Genomic DNA, 24,036 nt, shown 5'->3' with positions numbered 1-24,036 from the left:
CTTTTGTCTTTCTCTGTTTTACATTCCATTTCCCATATATTGGCTCACTCATTTATTTTATTTTTTAGCATTTTGGATATTTATTTCTTCCACTAAAAACAAAGAAAACCAAACAATTATTTATTTACGTTTTTGCCATTCCCACACAGTCACAAGTCCAGAGTTAAAGGTCATCTGCGTCTAAAAATGACCTACCTGCCAAAAAACCCAGGTTCAGAGGAGGAAACTGCAGATCAGACTGAGGACAACGATGTAAGTTTACGCTTAGTGTTACGAATGCTTTTGTGTTAGCAGTGCTTCCATTTGTTCAACATGAGTGTCAGGTCAGTTAGTAGTTGGTGCTGAATTTAAGTCCTTGCACTCGCTTTTAGAGCATCACACGAAAATGTTTGCATTAATTTGCATCTTTAATTGTAAGGAGTGAACCAGAATCTGTGTTTTTATTACTATTAATGTACATATGATATGACTAAGCTGCATAATTTCAAATTTATGCTATAGGTGTATCTGCTAGGAGGCTGAGGGGTGGCACTGCAGCCCGTCAGTATGTTTCAGCATGATGACAATCCCAAACACACTGTCAATGCAAAAAAAAAAAAAAGCATACCTACACAAGAAGACACACAATGACACTTTCAGTCATGAATTTGCCTCCCCAGGGCTCAGACCCTCAACACTATAGAGGCAGTGTGGGATCATGCTGACAGACAACAGAACAAAAGACAGGCAACATCCAAAGAAGAGCTTTGAATGACTTTCAAGAACTACTTCTGAAGGCTACTTACAGAAATTATCCTAACTCTTGGCTAAGAGAGTTCAGGCTGTGTTGAAGAATAAAGGGGCAGGGTTATACAATTATTGACTTTCAGGCTCATTAAAATTGTACAAACTCTGTTTCTTTTATATTTGTACATTTCAATAAATCAGTGCACCAGTTTCCCATTTTTCTGAGCAAAAGATGAAGAAATGAGGGGTGATTTAAGACTTTTGAACAGTATTGTAAATTAACATTTAGATTTAGATTAACTTAAATCTTAACACTGCGAAGTTATTAAACTGTTATGGCTCGTTTTGACAAGCTGGGTCACATTGAGATCCCAGCTATAACCTTGGCCTTGTCACCTGGTTTTCAGCGTTAGGTACAAAATAGCTTGTGGTTCATCTCCTTACTGACAGATCAAAGCACAAGTCAGAGTGTCAGGTGTATAAATCTCTTACATATACACACACGATACTGCACATCCATGATACTTTCTCTAAATCTCAGTCATTGTGAACTGTATTGTGTGTGTGCACCAACGTGATTTCCACCCTCATCTTTAGCCATGAATGGATGTACACACTCCCTTACTTTGTTTGCATATAAATTCACTGTTTGCACCACAAAAATTGGGAGTGGAATTTATAGAAAGGAAATGACAAAGCGTGAACGTGTGTGAAACTGAGACAGTCATCTGAGAAATGTAGGAAATAAGAATCCCGAATACAAAAAACTATTCAAAGAAAAGGGTAAAGTAGGCCTTCAAGGCCAAAGCAACCATTATGCATAGCTGCAGCTATTTGCATGCCACTCACAGTTACCAAGAACAGTAATAGTAAGGTACCAGATAAAGTTTAGTACACACAAAGTTATTTGCACTGAACTTTGTATATAGTAACTTGTACATATTAATATCAGTAGCTGTGTTTGTAAATGTGAAAAAGCTCTGTGAAAATGGCCGTTTAATTTTATTTTCCAGTAAGGCGAGACTTTTTTTTTTTATCTCCAGTTTTCCATATGTACAGCTTAGTTTAGTTCTTTAGCATTTCAAAATGATGTCCTCCTTGTTTAACAGCCTGGTTGGGAACTTCTGGAGACACATGATATGTCAGGTCCCAGACAAAACCAGATCCTGCCTCCTCTTCCTCCTGGCTGGGAGGAGAGGCAAGATAATCTGGGAAGGATCTACTATGTTAATCATGAAACCAGAACCACACAATGGCAACGGCCCACCACGCAGTAAGAAGGCTCCCATATCCTATAAAAAAATTAATTTAAAAAACCCTTTTGATGCATTTCATTAGTGAGAATCTAAGTGTCTGTCTCCCCCTGAACAGAGACGGCAATTTGGAAGTTCAACGAAGACAGAACAGTAATACGGATGCGGCGCATGTTTTCATAACACGCAGACAGATCTCAGAACATGAGGATAGCACGCAAGAGTCTCCAGAGGTAACTCTTTCATTTTTTGTTCCCTGTTTCCTTGTTATGTCCCAGGATTTCTGATAATGTTGATAAAATTAGAGAACAAGTTTCATGGTTTAACACTTGAGTCCAACCCTTTCATAATGCTGTTTTTGCTGCAAAAACTTCGAAACCCACCCAACTCTGCAGTACTTGCTTAGCACCAAACATCCAACATAAACGTGGTTAGCATCTAGCTGGTTAACACAGTAGCAAAGGAGTCTGCTGCTTGCCTCAGGATATAGTCTATAGCAGTCTGTTAGGAATAATCAGAAATATTGCTGATGCTGCCTTCTCAGTGATGTTCTGCTTGGAAATATATTTAGTACATAAATGTAATCTTAGGCTCCTTTTGCCTTCAGAGCTGCCTTAATTTCTTTATTGTAAAGATTTAACAAGGTGCTGGAAGGATTCCTCTGAGATTTTAGTCCATGTCGACATGATAGCATCACACAGTTGCTGTGCATCTATGATGTGAATCTCTCGTTCCACCACATCCCAAAGATGCTCAATTGGATTGAGATGCGATGTGCTGAAGGCCATGTTATGACAGTGAACTTTCTGTCAGGTTCAAGAAACCCTTACTGAGATGATTTGAGTTTTTGGAGGATGGATACACCGTGGTCATAAAGGAATGGACATGGTGAGCAGCAATAGTTAGGGAAACTGTGGGGTTTAAATGGTGCTCATTTAGTTCCCAAGGGGCCCAAAGGTTTGTAAGAAAGCATCACCCACACCACCTCCAGTATTATATGAGGCAGAATGGATTCATGCTTTCATGTTGATGCCAAATTGTGACCCTGTGATGTGAATGTCGCAGCAGAAATCAAGAGTCTCTGGAGCAGGCAACATTTTCCCAATTTTCTATTGTCCAATCTGGTGAGCCTGTGTGAACTGTAGCCTCAGTTTCCTGTTCTTAGTTGACAGGAATGGCATCCGGTGGGGTTTACGGCTGCTGTCGCCCATCTGCTTTGAGGTTTGGAGCAGTTGTTTTGCATTCAGAGATGGTCTTCTCTTAAAATCCTAGTACATCAGCAGTTTCTCAAATATTAAGACCAGCCCGTCTAGCCCCAACAAGCATGCTGCATTCATAGTCAGTGAATTCACCTTTCCTCCCCATTCTGATGCTCAGATTGAACTCAGATGGACACTGTGCTTTTTCAAAATCAGTGCAGGACATGATCTTAATTAATCCTTTTTAATAGTGATACAAACTGTTGCAGTGTTGCAAAGACATGCAATGGTACAATTAAGCTCAACTTTGACCTATGGAGGAAAATGGCAACAAAGGGCATTGCTCACATGAGCAGGGCTAATCCAAAACAATATCAGTAGAAAGTTCAACAAGAATAAAACACAGGGCATCTGGAAAGAACCATGAGGCACCTGAGAAGGATGCAGGATGTGGGTACCAGGAAAAACAAGAGAAGACTGTAAATACACAGGTGTGATTGAACACAGGTGAAACTGATGGGGGTGGAGCAAAGGGAGTCGGTGGAGAAAAGGACAAAGACAGGAAGTACTGATTAAGTAGCTCTTAAAAAAGATTATAGAGCCCAATTCATTTGATTTTTATGTATATATTAAGTTAATTCTACCATGTGCAGGCTTACAGGCTTGTAAAAAAAAAAGGTTAACTGCACAGGGATGTTTTTAAAACCTGCTTTAAGGTTTATCAGTTTTAACACAGCCTAAGCAAAGCAGACGTCATGCGTCGGGCTCGTCTTCTCAATCCGCTGTATATTTAAACAAAGAAGTTCAGATCTTTGTCATACTACCTCTGACAGCCCTGCACTGCTGTTGCTTCATTGGAGTCTCCTCTCTGTCATCATGTAGAGCTGGGAGATCATTACAGAGGATGATTCCACCCAGTACCACAGTAGTAACCAGCTCAGATCACCTTCACCCCGCACCCCAGTGGAGTTCCACTCACTGTGCGATGAAATGAGGAGCGTTAACATCGCTGCCGCAGCTGGCGAGCAGCGCCCCTCCCAGATCGTGAGTTATGTTCTGTGTCGCTTGAGGTTTGACTTACTGAAAGCAGAGGGGGGGAGTAGGCTCGTAATCATATAAATGTGAGCTGAGAGTGGGAGAGTGGTGGAAAATTTATGCACATTAATGGCCAAGTGGTCATCAGAGTCATCCTTCCGCTCTCCTGCAGGATCACACCAGTAATTCAAGGCATTCCAGTCGCAGAGGAAGTGCCCAGACCTCAACAGGAGAGGAACATCCTGCTAATCCTGTGGTGAGTGTTTCGCTCTCTGTTGAAGTCCCCAAAATGTTCTTACATCTGAATGCTTCAGTCTTTATGAGTTCACTTTTCAATCATCTTAGACTGTCACAGTTCCTGTGGAGGGACATTTAAGGAATACAGCATTGCTAACTGCGTTATAGATTTCTATGTGGAATATTGCGTTTGCTAGAGTTTGTCTGTTTGCTAGATTCACAATTAATAATCTGTATCACGATTATTCCCACAGGTTAGTCATTTGACCACTTATACTATTTTTGTGCATACAAAAAACTTGTCACTCCAGATCAAATCTGAAATGCCTTCTCATGAATCGCTGCATCTTGTTTTCACTCTTTTGCTGAAAGCTCTGATTGCTGATTTGTGTCTGTTGCTGTTGGTCCAGGTGTTGTTGTTTTTAGTCCACCGTGCTGTCTTTTATAGAAATTATTACCGGTCATGCTTTTTATTTGTTCATGTGCATTAGAAAGTTTAGAATTCGAGTTTCTATATTTTATTTTGAAAGTTCAGTCCTTTGTAATCAGCCCATCTTATCTTCCCTTAGTGTCACAAGCCTGAGTCACACAGGCCTAGAGAGCAGTCAGCAATCCCTGCCAGTCATGATTGATTTAGTAAATATGTTTATTGAGTTATCTTTTTCCTGTTTGTGTCAGACTTTCTAGTTTCATTACTAGTGAGCAGTTGGTGAGTGTTTGCATATGTTTGGCATCTTCCATACAAATTTTGGACTACTCCAGTAATCTGCTAGCAACCAAATCAATCACAAGAGGGTTTCTGACCCAGCACTACTAGTCCCTGACCTCTGTGTGAGGTAGCTGTCACAACAGTCCTGTTATTCAGCCAGTGAGTCTCTCATCCTGTGATGGGCCTCATCAATGTGGCATCTTGGACTGCAGTTGGTGGCCATAGGCTCTTCAGCCTCTGAGCTTGGAGTAATAAGGCTCCACACGAAGTAGTCAGACCACAACGGAACCTGGCCAACAAACTGGACAGGATACATTAATAATAATCCATTTGCATAGAGTGCCTTATAATGACTGTCTGTATGATTATGGTGGAAATTATATCATATGCCAAATTATTGTCCTTGAATTATCGTCTTGAGAATGTATTTACTTATTTTTAATTTGACAGCTGCTTCCAACCTCAACTGGGTTACCTCCAGGCTGGGAGGAAAAGCGAGATAGTAAAGGAAGACGCTACTTTATCAACCACAACAACCGAACCACTACATGGACACGACCTCTCGTGCAGGTACTTCAGCATTCATATCTTTTTATTCACATTCTGCATAGAAACCTTTGTTAAACCCCGGTTTTTTTTTTTTATTAGATTAAAGCTCTAAAATAGCACTGTTCTGTCAATTTTCCCCTTCAGTGTGTCTGTTCTCGATTTAGAATCTCACTGGAGTCTTTTTATTTGTACAGAGAACTTCAGAGGCAGCACCAGCACCGTCAGCAGCAGCAGCAGCAGCACCGTCAGCAGCAGCAGCAGCAGCAGCAGCGGCACAGAGTAGTGCAGGCTTATCACAAAGCCCTACACCATCCCAACCATCAGCAGCAACAGAGGAGTCTCCTCAGCACACTCCAAGCCCCGAGGCCACGCGAGAATCTGGCTTCCTGCCGCTCGGTTGGGAAGTTCGCAGTGCACCCAATGGAAGGCCGTTTTTCATCAACCACAATACCAAGACAACTACCTGGGTGAGAAGATAGCAGCCAAAGGCTTTGAATGCACCTGTGTGTCCAATTCAGAAAAACTAGACTGGGTTTCAGTTATTTAGTTGACTTTTTTTCTAATCTGTGCCACAAAGAAAGTGAATTTCCAAGCTGTAACTCACCACCATCTCTTGTGTGAGGATTTCCTCTCTGACTGAAACACACCCTGCTTGTTTTTCTCTGAACAGGAAGACCCCAGGATAAGGATTCCTGTACAAATGAGGAGGAGATCCTCGCTTGATCCTTCCGATCTTGGCCCTCTGCCGGTAAGTTCAGTAACAAGATGCAACACAGGCATCAACTTTTGAGGATTACCTATCAGGGGAAAAAGCCTGCTAGCCAAAACATTAAGACCACCATGCGTAGTGAAGTCCAGTCCACTTGCGCCACCAACGCATCTTTAAATCTTCAAAATAGGGGACTGAGACATTGGCAAAGGAAACTTTTAAAGTCCAGTGTTTTTCAAGGTTGCTGAGTCTCTCAGCATATCCCATAGTTTCCTTATCAGATTTGAGGTCAAGTCAACACTTTGTTCTGGAAATATTGAATGAAGAGGTCATATTTTGAAATTGTCATGTGACAGTTGCAGTTTTCCTGCTTAAACAGGCCACTGCAGGCCACATACACAGTGGGCTGTGTGGTCTAAAGAAATTCTTATTGAATTTTTTCTCAACATATGGCTATTTATAGGAAAAAGTATGTTGTGGAAAAAATTATACATTCAGAATGGGATGTTTAATACAAGTAAAATTTAATTAAAAAAATTAAATGAGAAAAATAATCCCTAAAGACATTATAATATCTAAGGTAAAAGAATTTAAACACATGACCATTTCACAATACTTCCATAGAAATGTACATGTGTTAATCACTTAAAGCATGTGACAAAATGTGTTACATTAGCCATGCAGTGCATAAAATCAGACTCTCATTTCATTTTTAAAATAAATGTTTTGTTTTCTGAAACGATGAAAGAGCAGATTTCTTTTTAACTACCCAGAGCGCCAATCTGCATCCATCAGCTGCGTGCTTCACATACCTCTCCCAGTTAATACAAAGGTGCAAGAGAAAATAAGTGATTCATCAAACGGCCCATCTTCTTTCATTGTTCCGTGGCTCATCTTCATCCCACTGTAGGCTTTTTATATCAGTGGACAACACAGTAAGCTGTGACGCACTTTCTTTCTCTCGCAGCCCAAATTGAGGTTTTCATCAATTTCTACTACATTCGCTCTTCTGTAGGATCAGATCGCATGGATCCACCTTCCTCCCCTTATGCACAGCAGTTAACTTTGTGCACACTTGACCCTTCACCATTTATCCTCTTAGACCACTGTTGTCAGCATCCGTCAGTTACCCGACTATGAAAACATTTTGTGTCCAGCTCATTGGCTGCCCGTTTGCTTGCTGCCACTCCTTGGCATTTCCCAAATTTAACAAGATTATCAGTGTTATTTACTCCACCTGTCCACCTGCCAGTGTTTAAGGTTTTTTTTCTCTTCAAGTTTTAGCAAAAAGCACAGGTGGGACACTGCATCGCTACATTCTCAGAATATATTGTCCCAACTGTCCTTAACCATCTCAGTTGACATAAAGGTGATTCTTTTCTTCCACTTTTGTAAAAAGGCATCTCCTTTAGGCCTTTAGCGAGAAAATCGTCCTCTTCTTTATAAAGATGTTACTTCACCCATTGTTTAAGACCTGGTGGGTCAAGTTTATCCCAGGTCTTTGTTATAGTTTTAGGTAAGAAATATTTTTGCAAAAATGACTTTTTAACAACAACAACACCCTCTTTAATTGCTCCAAGGTACAGTACCATGACATCTACTGAAATTTCATAACCTGGCATCTTAGAGCTACACCTATATTCTCCTGAAATACTTGAATTTTACTTAATTTCCAAAATATGTGGGAGTTGTTATGACCACACTGTCTCCAGGATTGCTTGCTTTTAACATAAGGTGTAACAAAAATCAGATGTTTAGTCATTTCCTTGAGCTAGTTGATGTCTCATCAGCTGTTTCTATGTTTATTTCGTTTCCCTGTTTTGTTTGAATGTAATTGGTATCATTGCGTTTCCGTTTCCTTGATATAATTTAGAGATAATTGTCCCGTTAATCTGTTTATGTGCTTCAAACTATCCATCACTGCATTTCCTTTTTGAGACTAATGGTGGTTTTACTGTTGTGGCTGAACACTGTATGTGGTGCCCTGATTGGTTTGCTGATGTGATATTTAATCTGCCTGATTAATATAGATTTGATATTTTCTTCATTTCTAGCCTGGCTGGGAGGAGAGGGTCCACAGTGATGGCAGGGTCTTCTACATAGATCACAGTGCGTATGATGTGTTTAAGTCGAAAACATCTTTGATTAGTACATTAATCTGTTTTCTTGTTAATATATGCTTTTTGATATATTTTATTTCATAGACACAAAGAACACACAATGGGAAGATCCCAGATTGCAGAACGCTGCTATAACTGGACCAGTGAGTATGACTTTGAAAGTTGTTGTTGCTGTTGCTGTTGCTGTTGCTGACCTCCATCCTTTGGTGATTACAGGCAGTGCCTTACTCTAGAGACTACAAACAGAAGTATGACTACTTCAAGAAGAAGCTGAAGAAACCGGTGAGCATCCTCAAAAGCTCTTACTGATTGTAGAGATCGACCTGACACACTGTGATATTTTATACTTAGAAGTGTTTATTGAAGTGACACACATGTATGTTTCGGCACCCAGCTCCTCGACTTTCCAGTTGGTTGTCAGCACACACACTTCCCTCTGCTCTCCAGCTTTACTGTTTATAAAAGGCAGAAGCCTCATTAGACAGATCCCCACCACCTATCTCTCCAGCCTCCTTGGCATTGCCCCCTTGACCACTTTTCCCCTGCAGCTGACCCAGGGATACCACCTCCGCCACACTGATTTTCAACATAACTTCTTAAAGGTAACCGAAAACTCACCACTGTGCTTTTGTTTTGTTTTTTTTTAAATGTAGGCGGACATCCCAAACCGCTTTGAGATGAAGCTGAAACGAAATGCAGTGCTGGAGGACTCATACCGACGCATCCTCTCGGTCAAGAGGCCAGACCTGTTGAAGGCACGACTGTGGGTGGAGTTTGATGGAGAAAAAGGACTGGACTACGGTGGCGTGGCCAGGGAGTGGTTCTTCCTCATGTCCAAAGAGATGTTCAACCCGTACTACGGGCTATTCGAGTATTCCGCCACGTGAGTCTTTATTTTTGTATTCAGTTGTTGTTACTTGTAGTTTTCCCACTTTTGGAAATTTTTAAGCAATTATATGTTGCACGAGTGATGTGCATCCTCTACACTGACAGCTAAAATGTGGACAAAAAGATGTCAGTGCTTGTATTTACTTCAAATCCAGGACTTCTGTACAGTTCCCGAGATCGATATATTAAATCACTGCTAATTTCAATGTGTCTCTGTGAGGTAACGATGTTTGGGATGATGTATTTTTGTTTAAGGGGGCATATTTACAGGTCATTATGCTTTATTAACCTTCATTTTCACTGTAAATAGGAACTGGTTGAGTCCTGTAGCAGCATGAGTGAGTCAGGGGGAGTATGACAGATAAGAGGCTGACAGGAAGCTAGTGGGATAAGTGTAAAAAGGGGGGGCTGATGCATTCAAGGGAAAAGGAGAGGAAGAGGCTAATTTTAAAGCGGTGGGGAGATGTACTACGAATTTTGAGCAATGCGTAAACCTGGGGGTTTATGCAAAAAGCAGCCACAGGCATGGGAGTCTTCAGCCACTCCCAGATACACAAAATGACACAGAGCACGTTCACACCAGGGAACAACAGAGAAACACAGGGAGAAAAAAAAATAGAGCTGACACACACACACAGAGGAATGAGGAAGAGGTGCTGCAGACATTTACACACAAAAGGCAATCGAAACTCTCTTTGGCTGTGAAAATGTGGGCTGAAAAAAGTTTCAATCAAAATCTCCAACCCTGGTGATACGAAGCACATCAAATAACTGTGGTATATGTTACAGCAAAGGCCTGGACCAGCTCTCTAAGGGCATTTTCACAGCTGTAGATCATTTATCCTGGCTTGAATCAGCTGATGATTTTGCACAAGCTTTTCCCTGTGATTTGGCTTCTTTTCACGCAGAAAAATCCAGGTGAACCAAAATGTGTCACTACAAACCATGTGAGAATGTTCAGTCCGGCTATCTGGGCTAGGATCCACAAAAGTAGTAATTGTTCCTACTAACATTTGGTGCTGCGGCTTGTTGACCTGTGGGAAGATTGGTGGTTCAATGCCGTTTTCCACGACCTTTGGCAAGATACTGAACCTAAAGTTGTGAGAGTGTGAACATCAGGTTAAAAAATGCTATTGTATGAATGAATGACACTTGTAGACAGAAAGCTCTGAGTGTTCAAATTGAGTAGAAAATGCTATGCAAGTACTACTGCATTTACTAAAGACACTTTCCTGATCTGCCTTATGTTTTAGGGACAACTACACACTTCAGATTAACCCCAACTCAGGTTTATGCAACGAGGACCACCTGACCTACTTCAAGTTCATCGGTCGCGTGGCAGGCATGGCTGTGTTTCACGGCAAACTCCTCGATGGTGAGTGTCACATGGCTGCTGAAAATGGTCAGATATTTTAAGAGTTCTTCATGTAGCAGCAGGAAGTATTTTTATCTGAAGAAAGTGAAAAAATTGCCTCACTGTCTTTCTTTGTGTGTTGTTGTCTGCGCTTTATTGTTTGCATTTTGGTAACTTTTCTGGGTGTTTGTGCATGGTTCTGGGTAGGAGTCCCTCCATTTGAGGCTGCTGGCTTTCTCAAGTTGTTTTTACCTCTAGCTGTAAAAGGCTGATGGGGTATTGTCGTCACCATACAATGGTCAATGGTCAACTTTATTGTCCCTGACGGGAAATTGATTCGCAGTATGTCAAAACGAACAACAAACATACAACCAACACATCACGTACACTCATTAAAAAAATACTATAATATAATATAAGCCTGATAAAACAACCTAGATTTTCCATCGAAAAAAGTGCAATGTGCAATGGCAACAACACTTACAATTTAGTGTTGTTAATTAAGATAATAGCACTAGGTACAAACGACAATTTGTGTCACTTTGTCTTCACTGCAGTCATTTTATAACGACGACCTGATGGAAGCAGTTGAAAATCGTTAAAGAGAGGATGATCTGAACACAACAGGACAGAAGTTGCCTTCCTCAGCACCTGCCTGTTATAAAAGTCCACAAGCTGGACCTGAGACCTCCCTGAAATCTTGCCCGCCACTTTAACCAGATTGTTAAGTCTGGTCTTATTATCCATGGACATACTACCGTACCAAGCAATGATACAGAAAGTTAAAACAGATTCAATAAAACTTTTATAAAAGAGAGTCATCATTTCAGATGAAACCTTAAAACCTCTCAACCTCCTTAAAAAATACATTCTTTGTTGGGCCTTTTTCACTGTAGCAGCAAGATGTGACTCAAAGGACAGGGTCTTATCAAGAACAACCCCCAAGTACTTGTAATTATCCACCATTTCAATGGCTGCACCATTTACCACTGTAAGCGCAGGATGAGGGGATGACTTCCTGAAATCAATACTAGACAGGTGGTTGGCGTGGACACCCGTGGCCTTGAAAATCCCATGTCGCCTTGAAAATCCCATGTCGCCTTGTTCTCAAGATAACTTGAGATGGGATTTTCAAATTCGTCAGATAGGGACATCTACTAAAATCTCAGACGAGTTCAAATCTCGGTGACCACGATGTCGAGGTTTCTCAGATCTTCAGGGTCACGTCTCAACTTTTCTGAAAATCACCTAGGATTTTCACCAGGATTTTTTACCGTAGGTTCATCTTCAGGTTGAGAGGTCACACTGGTGCCACAAGTTTTTTATAATTTGAGAAAGCCAACAGAGGGGACACTCGAAACAGATGACACAGTGCACTCCAGAGTGGTCAGCTTTGCCAAAAAGCAAAGAATAAAAGAAAAAAGCTCTTTGTAACATATACATACTTGACTTTCAGCTCGGTGGTAGAGTCTGTCCTCACTGCTCTCCTGTGCTCTGTTTCACCCACATTAACTCTCACTAACAGTATGCGTAATAGAGAGAGTAAAAGTAACAAGAGGAAGAGGAGCAGGAAAACACACTTACAATCAGCTGACTATAGTTAGCACGTGTGTTTGGAAATGTAAATGGAAGAGGGAGGCATGTTTGGCTTGATGGGAGCTGCTCTTGTTGCACCTTTTTAAAAACGTCACCAGTAAATATCTTTGTAAGTGTTTGCGTATTTGTTTACTTCACAGCTTTCTTCATTCGGCCCTTCTACAAGATGATGCTGGGGAAGCCAATCACCCTCCAGGACATGGAGTCTGTTGTGAGTATGACTGTAGTAATTATTGCATTGGTGTGATTCGGGATCTTGGATGTCATGTAGATCATTTTCAATTAAATGTCTTCTTTTCTTTTCTTTTCAGGACGGTGAATATTTCAACTCCCTGAAGTGGATTTTGGAGCACGACCCAACAGACTTGGACATGAGGTTCACTATAGATGAAGAGCTGTTTGGACAGGTCTGCTGAACGTCCTTGTTTTTAATTTTAATTTAATTTGTGACGCGGCTTTGTGTCTCTCTGACTGATGCTTCATTTCTTACACCACCACCTGTTCAGACTCACCAGCATGACCTGAAACCCGATGGCTCAGAGATTGTCGTCACCAATGAAAACAAGGATGAATACATCCAGTAAGAAAAATGCTTTTACTTTGTTTTGTTTTTCTCAGTGTGTGTGTAAATGCAGTTTGATGCTGACATGCCGTTTTGTGATTAACAGCCTGGTGATTCAGTGGAGGTTTGTGAACAGAATACAGAAGCAGATGACTGCCTTCAAGGAGGTAAACAGTGGTTTTGTTTTTTTAAACTTGCTAAACACGGTACGGGTATTAAAGACACACAAAGGAATAAAAGTCTGGTATACTTTGTGTTTTAGGGCTTCTTTGAGTTGGTACCGCAAGATCTGATCAAGATCTTTGATGAGAATGAGCTCGAGGTGAGTTTTTAGCTGATCCAACTAGCAAAAAAACCCCAAAACTGTTTCTCAGGGATGGAAAATGTTCAGTGTATCTGCTTTGTTTTCCTCCACAGCTGCTCATGTGTGGTCTTGGAGATGTGGACGTGAACGACTGGAGAGCGAACACAAAGTATAAGAACGGCTACTGCTCCAACCACATGGTTATCCTGTGGTTTTGGAAGGTGAGACAAGTTTCCATACCTGTGGCTAATAATCTGCAGCTGGGGCAGGGACGTCTGTGCAGAAAAGCTTCATTGATATGTATTTTTTTCATGCTTTTTGTTTTGTTTTATTACAGGCGGTGCTGCTGATGGATGCAGAAAAGCGAATCCGGCTCTTACAGTTTGTGACGGGAACATCCAGGGTCCCGATGAATGGCTTTGCTGAACTCTATGGTGAGATTAGAATTATTCCCTCTCTAAATGAACGGGGGTTTTTTTAAACTATTTGCCCTTGGGTTGATTTCTTTGTTTCTTGCAAATTAATTCCACTTGAACTCATGTTTGTTGTTGTCATCTGATTTTTAATGGTTTTATTTACCAGGCTCTAATGGACCGCAGCTCTTCACCATCGAGCTTTGGGGAACACGTGAAAAACTTCCCAGGGCCCACACATGGTAAGCATTTCACTGTGCTTTGCTCTTTTTTTTTTTTATTTCCTTCTTCTTCTTCTGTTTTTTTCTCCCTTTTATATTGGACACAGTTGTTTTTAACAAAGGATCATTTCAGATTTTATTGAAGGTTTTTGCCAACTTTTAAAAAGGATAAAAGCACATTTGTTTCTTCCTCTGCTCTTCTTGCGTTGGATCTAGCAGTGAAGCTTGTAGTATTAGCACAGTTGAGTTTAGCCATTTCAGCTTTGTTATATTTTTTACTGTTACCTTACAAGAATTACGTGATAGGTGGGAATCCCTAAAACAATTAATCATACTCCAGAAAAACACCTTCACCAATCACCGGCCCATCAATCTCCCCTGTAAAATTGGAAAGATACATGGAAAATCACACAAACAGCAGGGATCCACAAACCCAAAAAGACTGGATTTACTCAGATTTTCCCATGAGCCTCTCCCCAGGAAACTCATTCAACACAAATCCTGCACGAAGGCCCGGAGTTGTAACAGCACATATTCTAATAGTTGGTGTTCCTAACACATTACCTAGTCCATATAAGTATAGATATCAACATTATTTGGGGGGTTTCCCCCCCCCCCACTGAGATCTGATGTGTTTTCAATAAACACTGTGCCTTACAGAACATTTATAGAAAATGGCATTTTATCCATTTATTTATTTATAAATAATAATAATCAGTAAATCCTTTCTCATAGATTTATTTTCTGGCTTCTCTTTGCAACCAGAGTCTCATCGCCCTACTGGCCTTTAGAAAGAGTGCCAGTTTAAAGCATTAGCATCACTTTGCTTTGCCCATGTTTTGTGTTGAAATTGAGCAGCTTGTTGAAAAGAGACTGGTATCAATCATCTATGTACCCACTGTAATGTGGCTGTTTAGTGAGGTGCTGTTATAAGCAAGCTTGTGTTGAAGTCAGACATGACACTCTAAGGTGTAGCCCATAGACCTGTTTGTCCACACATTTGGAACAACGCCTCCTGGTGACACTACAGAGCTACAACATGTAGATGACTGTCTGCAGAGATGTGTGAGCAGTGAGATTGTACCTGGGTTTCTGAAGAGCGGTGTACCCTGGATAACTGTCCTTTACTACTCTAATAATGACCACATTTTATAACTTCATGTTCTATTCAGCATGACCAGAAACTATTGATTAAGGCTGCAAAGTCATCAGGAAAGTGCTAGAAGTCGCAGAGCAGGAGAGCTGAAGGCAGTTTTTTCATAAACTTCTGCACAACCAGAAATCTTCATGCAGTCAGACGAGTCTTAGAAAGAATGCAGATTTAAGCACTGGCTTCACTTCCCAGACCAGAAACTTCATCCATGTTTTGTGCTGCTTTCAAACTGCCTACTGTATCTCATAGTGCAGACTTGTGGAAGCCCACTAGTGGCGCATTACTGTCATTCTTAGTTTCACTGGCACATCACAGTGTTTACGCTCCTGCGTGTTCCCTTTTTGCCACTGCTTAAATTTTAACTCTTGTCTGTTCTTTTGCTTCTTAAAGCTTTAATCGGCTGGACCTTCCTCCGTACGAGTCCTTTGAGGAACTGAGGGAGAAGCTTAACATCGCTATAGAGAATGCACAAGGCTTCGACGGGGTGGATTAGTGCATACGTGGGAAATGAGCTGAACTGACATTGCTGTCATTGGAGTAAAGCAAAGCTGCGTGATGCCCCTGGGAAAAAATACAAAAATAACAACAACAAAAAAGCTGTGTATCAGACTCAGGTTTTAACCTGCCGGCTGTGAAGATGGAGAGCAACAAGACTCACATGAGTCCTCTGTCGGGGCCCAGCTGAAGAAAAGACATGAAATCTGGAGTGATGGAGGTGTTTTTACGTCACCCTGCGTGTTGTAAAGTTTACAAATCAGGTTATCCTAGTATTTAATTCTCTGATGCAAGTCGCTCAAAGGTGTATTCACTCTTATTTGTTCTGCGAAAATGCTCATATATTTAAATAACTTGATTCTGTGAAGCGATAAGAGTATCTGAATGTGAATAACAGCTGTACAGTTTATGATAAAAACCTACATTTTAAAAATGGACGTTTGATTTAGTTTTACTCACTTTTTGCCCAGTCACATGCATAAAGACAGATGTGTACACACATCCTTTCAGTCAGATTGTCCTCTCTTAATAACATCAGTGTTTGAAACTGTAAATACATAAACAAGTCTTTCCACTGCATCTTTAGACATGAATGGATGTAACCACTCTTTTTTTTGTTTTGGGGTTTTTTGGGGGGGGTTTTGTTAATGAAACCACTGTTTGCACCTCAGGTTATTTAATTTGGCCATTTAAAAAAGGGTAGTTGTACCAAATGTGAAACTGAGGAACTGATCAGAGATGGCAGGGGAAGAGCAGGATTATGTGATGGACCCATTTGTGGAATCAAAAGCTGCAAGAAAATCTGCATCAGAAGAAAGGTGAAAGTTCAGAGGAAAAAAAATCCTGGCCGAGTTCTAGAAACAAGAAAGCTCATCTGTTTGTACATTACACACTGCCTTAGTTATTAATAATAGTAGTAGGTGTTTAATGTTAGTAAGTCATTTCCACTTCATCAGGCCCCATTTTCTCTATAAAAACATGTGAATGAATAGTCTGAATTACGCCTGAGGTGCACACAAAACTCATTCTTTCTTTGTACTAAACCGGAGCTCACGGCTTTTGTGCGTGCTTGTTTATACAGTCGTGTTCAGCTCATTTTGGGTCTTATGTTGTCACTTTATTACATGCAGGTCCTTCATGCTCGGTGTAAAAACTATTGCGCTCTAGCAAAGGCAAGAATTTAATGCTTAAAAAAAAAAAAAGCCATGCTCGCCACTTAATTTGTCTCCATTGCTGTTAAACACTAATTGGGTGTTTCTGTTCAACAGTTTAAAATGTCCTTAAACAACAAAAAAGATTAAACTTTTTTTTTCATTTAGTTTCTTTTTATTTATTTTTTTACTTTTTTTCCATTCCAGTTTTTTTTGAAGCACTGATGCAGTGTCCCAAATATATATATGTATAGACCTCAGAAGCATTTCTAGCAGAAAATGTGCAGGTTACGTAGGAATGTGAGCAACTGCCGTCAGTCAGTTTGGTGAATCATTGTGGTCGTGATGTGTAAAAACCCGGACCAGTAACAGACTAAATACGCTCTTGTCTGTGTGCAGATTTGGAGAAGTGACTGTCTGCAGTGTTGGACTGTGCTGATGTACTATGCAAATGTGACTGCATTTGTTTAAACTGCCACTTGGGAGTTGCTCGGTGTTGTCGAACAGGTCTCGATGCATCTCTACAGTCAGTATCTGTTCTTGTTCGTTCGATAGCTCCTCGAGCTCAAGTTCAACACTGACTGTTTATAAAGCAGAAGAATAAATAAATGTACATTAACGTTAGAGCTCCTTAGCTTTGCATAAACGTTAGCAGACAGACTGACTTATACAGTTTTAATACGGCGTGTTAGATTTTATGCTTTGATTTTTGTCAGTGAATGACATTTTATTGTCTTCTACTCATCAAGGGTGTCTAATTGCAGCAAAGTGCTCTATTTTTAAGAGTGCAATTTACAAAAACATATATATATATTGTTGGTTGTTAAAATGTGTACAGATTGTTCTTTTCAAAATTAATTACTTGTAGTACCTTTTGTATGCAGTTACTTTGTGAGAAAGTAACTGTGCTTAAGCCGTACTTTGAACTTTTTCTGAACGGTAAGACACGTGTTTACATAACTGCCGTGTTTACAGGTCGGTGATGAAAGGAAAGAAAGTTGTGGGCTGGTTTTTGTCTCTGACGACAGTTTTATATACCTATTCTTTTATAAAGTGAAGCACTTTGTTAATATTGATGAGTCTTACTTCTGAAATCTTTGCCAATCTGTCGCCTGCATAAATCTCTCTTTAAAATCATGATCCGATGCTTTAAGCGCACATCTCTTCAGATGTTTACATGTGAGCATTGCTGAGAGCATTTTTTTTGCAGAGAAAAGCACATTCTCTCCTTTCAATGGTATTTAAATACCAATGCCTTTTATTTGTCATGTGTCATTGAATTCGCTGGTCTATGAAATGAATAGACATCCTGTTGCCTACTGAAGACTAATTAATACGTACTTCATTTCGGATATATCAAACTTTGTTATTATAACACCTGTAAGTGCATTAAATCATCGATGGTGTATGTAAAACATTTTAAAGGGCAGAACAAACTGTAGCTGTTAAATCCCAATGTGATGGCCTATAACACAGAATATAAATGTATTGGAAAAATAAAGACATGTAAAAACACTTATCCAGTCTCTCCTTCTTCTTCCTTTTTATTATTACCTTATTTTGCTGTCCTTCTGATAGGGAGCCAGTAAGTTTTGAAAGATTCTTGAGATTCAAAATCAGACAAGTTTTAGTAGCAACTATTTTTTTTTTTTTAAAGAGTACCAAATTTGTGGACCTCCACCTCTACAGATCCACAAAAGTGGCCAGGTCACACTAAATGCAAACTTAAGTATCCAAGTTTATTACCCTTTGAAAGTTGTTTTTTCCCCTCATGTTATATCTGTTAGAGGATTGATATATTTAGAATAGGCTCACAAAGTCTTTTGTTAAGTCTAATGCTACATTATGCATAACACAAGCATTTTGAAATAAGTCAGCTTAGTTCAGTTAGCTTCAAAAGTTTGTAACCATGAAAAAGAGGATCAGAGGGAGCATCTAACTTTGACCTTGGCATGGCTCATACAAAAGGAATTCCCTTTTGTAAAGCATTATAATCATTTAAGTGAGGCTCAAATAGTGATTGGTACAAAATAAGTGATACTTCACATGGAAGAAAATGCTAGAGAAGTGAAGTTGAGTAAGGTAAGTGGTCCTAACATTGATCCCTGTGGGGCCCCACATTTGACAGCCACTAAGTGCTATCCCCTGACACCATGTTCTAGGCTGCCTAAAAGAAGTCTAAAGTATAAATTCAGTTCAATTTAATTTATATAGCGCCATATCACAACAACAGGTGCTTTATATTGTAAGGTAAAGACCCTATAATAATAATACAAAGAAAACAGAGAAGACCCCCAAAAGTCATATGACCCCCCTTTGAGTAAGTACTTTGGCGACAGTGGGAAGGAAAAAATCCCTTTTAACAGGAAGAAACCTCCAGAAGAACCAGGCTCAGACAGGGGAAGCTATCTGCCCCAACTGGTTGGGGGGTGAGGGGAGGAAGACAGGACAAAGACATGCTGTGGGAGAGAGCCAGAGCTTAATAGTAACTAATGATTAAATGCAGAGTGGTGTATAAACACATAGTAATTAAATGCTTTCAATAAGTCATGGAAAATTCCTGTCTCACATTCACTGTTATCAATAACATGATTGATTTATTTCAGAGATGAAGAGGTTACATACAAGTGGTTCTTTGTAGCAGTGTAAATATGTCTAAATTGGAAGTTACTGATTAATGTTAACTACAGGCCTTACAACAGAATGACAGTCCAGCCTCTTTATTGCCTTTTCTTCACAGCAGGGGATTAGTGTGTCATATTTACAGTGCAGATTGGTTGGCAAACTGAAGAAAAAAATCTAACTATGATGATAACTGAGGCCATATGTAACATGTCTGAAATGTAACAGCCTGGGCTTGAAACCACCCAGGGCCCTATACTGCACGTCTTCCCCTGACAACCGTGCTACATTTAAAGTCACTTAAATTACCTTTCTTCCACATTCTGATCCTCAGATTAAACTTCAGCAGCTTTGGCATTTATTGTGTTTTTCACTAATAGAGTAATTTTTGCTTTGCTTTTTTAAAATTTTTATCATGTCACTTGTTTGTGTGAGTTTTACTGTTTAGTATGTGGGTTCTTAACTGGAGAGCATGCTGGGTTAAATGTGCTCTGTAAATAAAAGTAACTTGACTATTGTGTGGAAATAAAAATCGCTTGTCTAAATCTGATTTAACCCCGTGATCCAGCATGTTCTTACATGCCTGTGGTTGTAGTACTGACTTGTTCCAGCTGGGGGAGATGAAACACAATCAGATTTCCTGAACATAGCAGCTGGGGCATCACCAAATTGCTATGTTTTTATTAATATTATTTTATTTAACAGATTAATTGTAAGGGACAAGTGCAGAAAAACACTGACAGTTGAAAAAAGCAGGCAGATGTCTGCACGTGTGGATACAACCAAAGCATGTCGGCAAAATCACATGGTACTGTTTAAATGTGTGTCCTATAATAGGAAACAAGAGAGCAGTAACATCCATACTTTGAAGTGAACACAAATTGTAGTTAGTCAGTGGTATACCTGCAAGTCTGGACTCATTTTAACCCAGACTTTTGTAAGAGATACTTTTAACATCTTAAATCTGCTTTAAGCATAGAGAGCTCAGTGAGCTTTTAAGTGCATATGAAGTGTTTAATTCATCCGTTTTCTTCTGGCTGATCTGAGGTTATGTTACAAAATATGAAAAACTACATTTATGAACAAATTGGTGTTGTTTCAGCTCACACCGGCTGTTGTTTTTTTTTAATCTCTCTCTTTGAGTTCTGCTTCTTCATTTCCAGCTGTGATTCATTTTAAGCTACATTTCACTGTATAACAGCCCTATTATTGTTGGGGGGAGGGCTCATTTCATGTGAACTGTTTCTGGTGAAGAAGAGTAGCGTGTGGAGAGGACTCATCTACATCTCTCTTGCTGGAGCCTTTTGTGTGATTCAGCTGAAGAGCCAAAGTCCTAATTTCTCCACAACCCCCCATCAGGGCAGTAAAAAAAAGAAAGGCCTCACCCTCCACGGAGGTCAGTGGAAAGGTTACACACGATTCAGGCCGGCCTTTTGGACACTTCAGGGGTCAGTGGGGATGGGCATGGGTGGTAGCAGATAAAGCCCTCAGCCAATGATGGTAGATTTTGGGGAAAGCTGGCTCCCCTTCACCCACACCCTTACCAACATTCATAACCCAGTAATGACTTTTACTTCATTGATCTGGCCGCAGAGCTTAAACATCACTCCACCCACCAAACTGCAGCATATTGGCAGGTGCTGAAACTAAATTCTTTATTGATCCTCACTGACCATGAATGAGGTCAGACCCTCACTTTCCCATGTTATGTAAGAGACGTGCCCACCACTTAAACTGAGAATGTGGCCAGTTATTGGATTATGGTACAAGTACAGCAAGGGGAAACCTCACCAGTCATGTATGTGTATGTAAACTTAGAGTAACACACAGATGTTTGTTTGGGGTTTTTTTGACCGTCTTTAATAGAAGAGCTGATAATCAATTTTATGGTTGGGTAATAACCTTTCTATGAAAATATATGGAACAAAAACATCTAATTGTGTCACACACACAATACTGCAATTATAAATATTACACAGGAGCTATGCCAAACCCTGTACACTGAAGAAACGTGATCATGCATCGTTAAAATTGTGTTGCTGTGGTTGTGGAGAATGCTGTGGTCCTCTTGTTGAGCAGTTTTGGGTGGATATCACTGAACAACTGATATGGATCAATATGGATCAAATCTTGTTCAGAAATATGATAGTAGGGTTGGGTTTTTTTTGTAATTTTGCCTCTGTGCACCACAGTGGATTTCAAATCAATCCACCAATCAATATGTGATTGAACTGCAAACTTTCAGCTTTATTTAAAGGGGATGAACTTAAGTATTGCATTAACTCTTCAGGGAAGACAGTGTTTCCTCGATATTTCAAAGAACAATAAGCAGATTTTTTATTGTAGTTTTAAATATGAGGTGTAAACAGATGCTGACAAGATGCTAAATTCACAACATCTAAAGGAGTGAAGAACAAAACAAGGAGTTTGATGTATAAAAAGACTTAAATCAACAATAAAAATGTATGAATGTGAATTCAGAGGGTTTACAGCAAGGTGCAAACCCCTGGATGAACCCAAGGACAAGAAGGCCAGGTTAGATTTTGCTAGAAACAAGGTTCTTTCCCCCTTTTTTTCCAAATTCTTTGGACAAATGAAAGCAGGATAAATGATTAAAGGTTAAACATTACACCAGAATAAAGGGAAGAAAAAAGTATGGAGAAGCAAAGGAACAGCTCATGTTCATGTTATGGCATGGCTGACAGTTGAATGGGTCACTGGGGTTTATACATTATGTGACTGGTGACAGAAGTACCAGGACTTGTGAGGTGTGCAGGGCCATACTCTCTTGCCTAGAAGGAAATGAGCAAAGAAAGGAGGCAAAGATATGGGATATTCTTCAAAGGCCAAATTAGTCACCTGATCTCAACCCAAGAGAGCATGCTTTAAGTTATTAAATACAAGACTGAAGGCAGAGACCCACAGATTGGTTCTTTCTTGGTCTCTTACTGTAGTCAGTGTCTCCTTCTCAATAAAAAATCCTGATGTACTGATAAACCCAACCAGTTACAGAGGAGTTCTGTTTTCATTTTTCCCCTTCTTCCTTTTCAGTTTTCAGATCACAGCTGGCCTGTGGCCCTGCTGCTTCATAGAGATTCACAAAGGGAGGAAGGGAAGGAGCATGTGGAGGTGGGGGGTTTGATCTCTCCCCACAATAAGTGATGGACATCGGATCAATATGGACATTGACACAGCAGCTGTCCTGCTCCTATCGGTGCTTTGTCATAGTTGCAGAGCTCAGGTTTAAAGGACAAACTCATTTCCATTAACATTATTTTTTCAGTCTGAAAAGTCTGGCCTCTGATACTGAGGGATCTGTTCCCATCAATATGACTGGAGTTTGTTGATAAGGGTGGAGCGAGTGATGTTGGTGTTGCTCTGCTGGGCAGTATCATGGGTGCTGGGCTGATACTATACAGAAAATGACTGTGAATCATCTGACCATGACGTTATTGATACAAATCGTGCAGTATTAATGGGCCAAAGAAGACAATTCAGCTTTTATTAGAGCAGAGCAACAATATGTGCAAATTCAGCTTGAAGATTAATCACTGACTTTGAAAACTTATCAAATAAGACATCAGTATTTTAGTTATGTGTACTCATTCGTCCTGGAGCTTCTGCACCTCCACTAACAGCTTTCCACAGCAGATGAAGGCTTCTCAGTTATCATGTTACTGTGTTTTACTAAATAGTCTATAAAACACATTAAACACTATTTATGGTCACCAGCTGATCTCTCTCTAAACTATAATGCTGCAAATGGTTGATGTTGTGTGTACGGAGAAGGCTAGTCAGATAATAAAGAGTTATTTAATGCTTTTTTATTTATTTTTTTAAAGTAGTTGTACCTTATCATTTACATTACGGTGCCATAGAAGCGTTAAACAGATAATCCTAGCTTCAGACACAAAGTCAGCTAAGTTTCTATATGCCATCATCACTGCACTAAAACATTTCTCTGTTTCTAACAGATTTCTCTGTTTGAATACAGATATTTACACATCACGATAAGGACATTACCGCAGAAAACTTTACCTGTCATCATGCTTTGTTTTTGAAAATCTGCCACATGCAAAAGCATGTTTTTTGTTTTTCCTTCAAGAACTGAACTTTGACCTCACAGAATTATATTATCCCAGTAGAGCACATTGGTCTCAGTTTGCGGGCTTTACTGGGGCTTCCAGATTTTCTAAAAGTAGAACGGGAGACAGTGGCTTCAGCGTTCAGTCCCTCTCCTGTGAAACCAGCTCCCAGTTTGGATTTGGGAGACAGACAGCCTCTCTACTTTTAATATTAGAAATACAGAGTCAGGTGACTCTGAACCCTATGTTAGTGTTTTTGTGTTATTTTTAAAACCTTTTTTATATTCTTTTCTGTCCATTTTCATGGCAACTTTCATGATCTGCCTGTATGTTTTCCTATTACAAAAGTCCAACTTAATTTGGGCTTGCCTGAGACACAGCCGACTGGGAACCACATCTTTTGCCACACTCTGTGTTGGATCCCTTCCATTGTTTTTAGCTGGCAGCGCTCATGTTTTGACCATGATTCCTTTTGATCACTCAGGTGCAACAGCTTGTTAAAGATGGCAAACACTATAACTCAGGGATATCATATTAATTTTACATTGTGAACCACATTAAGCTCACTTTGATCTTATGTGAACAGAACCAGTGCAACTTTCTGAACTTTCTGAAACTTTCTAATTGAGTTTAATCACACATTTAATCTCTGAGA

At 40.0% G+C, this 24,036-nt stretch overlaps 1 protein-coding gene across 3 annotated transcripts in view; it reads left to right on the top strand.

Annotated features, from left to right (window-relative positions):
• nedd4a (NEDD4 E3 ubiquitin protein ligase a) overlaps window positions 1–18,193 on the top strand; it is a 41,570-nt gene extending 23,377 nt beyond the window's left edge. For all 3 annotated transcript variants that reach the window (XM_004543064.5, XM_004543063.4, XM_076882776.1), the window contains 22 exons: window positions 150–252; window positions 1,836–1,999; window positions 2,098–2,212; window positions 4,061–4,222; window positions 4,386–4,469; window positions 5,610–5,729; window positions 5,903–6,175; window positions 6,379–6,456; window positions 8,472–8,526; window positions 8,622–8,680; window positions 8,754–8,819; window positions 9,191–9,420; window positions 10,679–10,800; window positions 12,516–12,586; window positions 12,687–12,782; window positions 12,882–12,955; window positions 13,044–13,104; window positions 13,200–13,259; window positions 13,355–13,462; window positions 13,579–13,675; window positions 13,824–13,896; window positions 15,419–18,193. In XM_004543064.5, coding sequence (XP_004543121.3) covers window positions 150–252; window positions 1,836–1,999; window positions 2,098–2,212; window positions 4,061–4,222; window positions 4,386–4,469; window positions 5,610–5,729; window positions 5,903–6,175; window positions 6,379–6,456; window positions 8,472–8,526; window positions 8,622–8,680; window positions 8,754–8,819; window positions 9,191–9,420; window positions 10,679–10,800; window positions 12,516–12,586; window positions 12,687–12,782; window positions 12,882–12,955; window positions 13,044–13,104; window positions 13,200–13,259; window positions 13,355–13,462; window positions 13,579–13,675; window positions 13,824–13,896; window positions 15,419–15,521 — 2,374 coding nt within the window. In that variant the 3' untranslated portion in view covers window positions 15,522–18,193. The remainder of the gene's footprint in view (window positions 1–149; window positions 253–1,835; window positions 2,000–2,097; window positions 2,213–4,060; window positions 4,223–4,385; window positions 4,470–5,609; window positions 5,730–5,902; window positions 6,176–6,378; window positions 6,457–8,471; window positions 8,527–8,621; window positions 8,681–8,753; window positions 8,820–9,190; window positions 9,421–10,678; window positions 10,801–12,515; window positions 12,587–12,686; window positions 12,783–12,881; window positions 12,956–13,043; window positions 13,105–13,199; window positions 13,260–13,354; window positions 13,463–13,578; window positions 13,676–13,823; window positions 13,897–15,418) is intronic.
• The last annotated feature ends 5,843 nt before the right edge of the window (window positions 18,194–24,036 follow it).

The sequence above is a fragment of the Maylandia zebra genome, linkage group LG1, assembly GCF_041146795.1.
Source record: "Maylandia zebra isolate NMK-2024a linkage group LG1, Mzebra_GT3a, whole genome shotgun sequence".
Lineage (NCBI taxonomy): Eukaryota > Metazoa > Chordata > Actinopteri > Cichliformes > Cichlidae > Maylandia > Maylandia zebra.
This window is presented reverse-complemented; position numbering and strand designations above follow the sequence as displayed.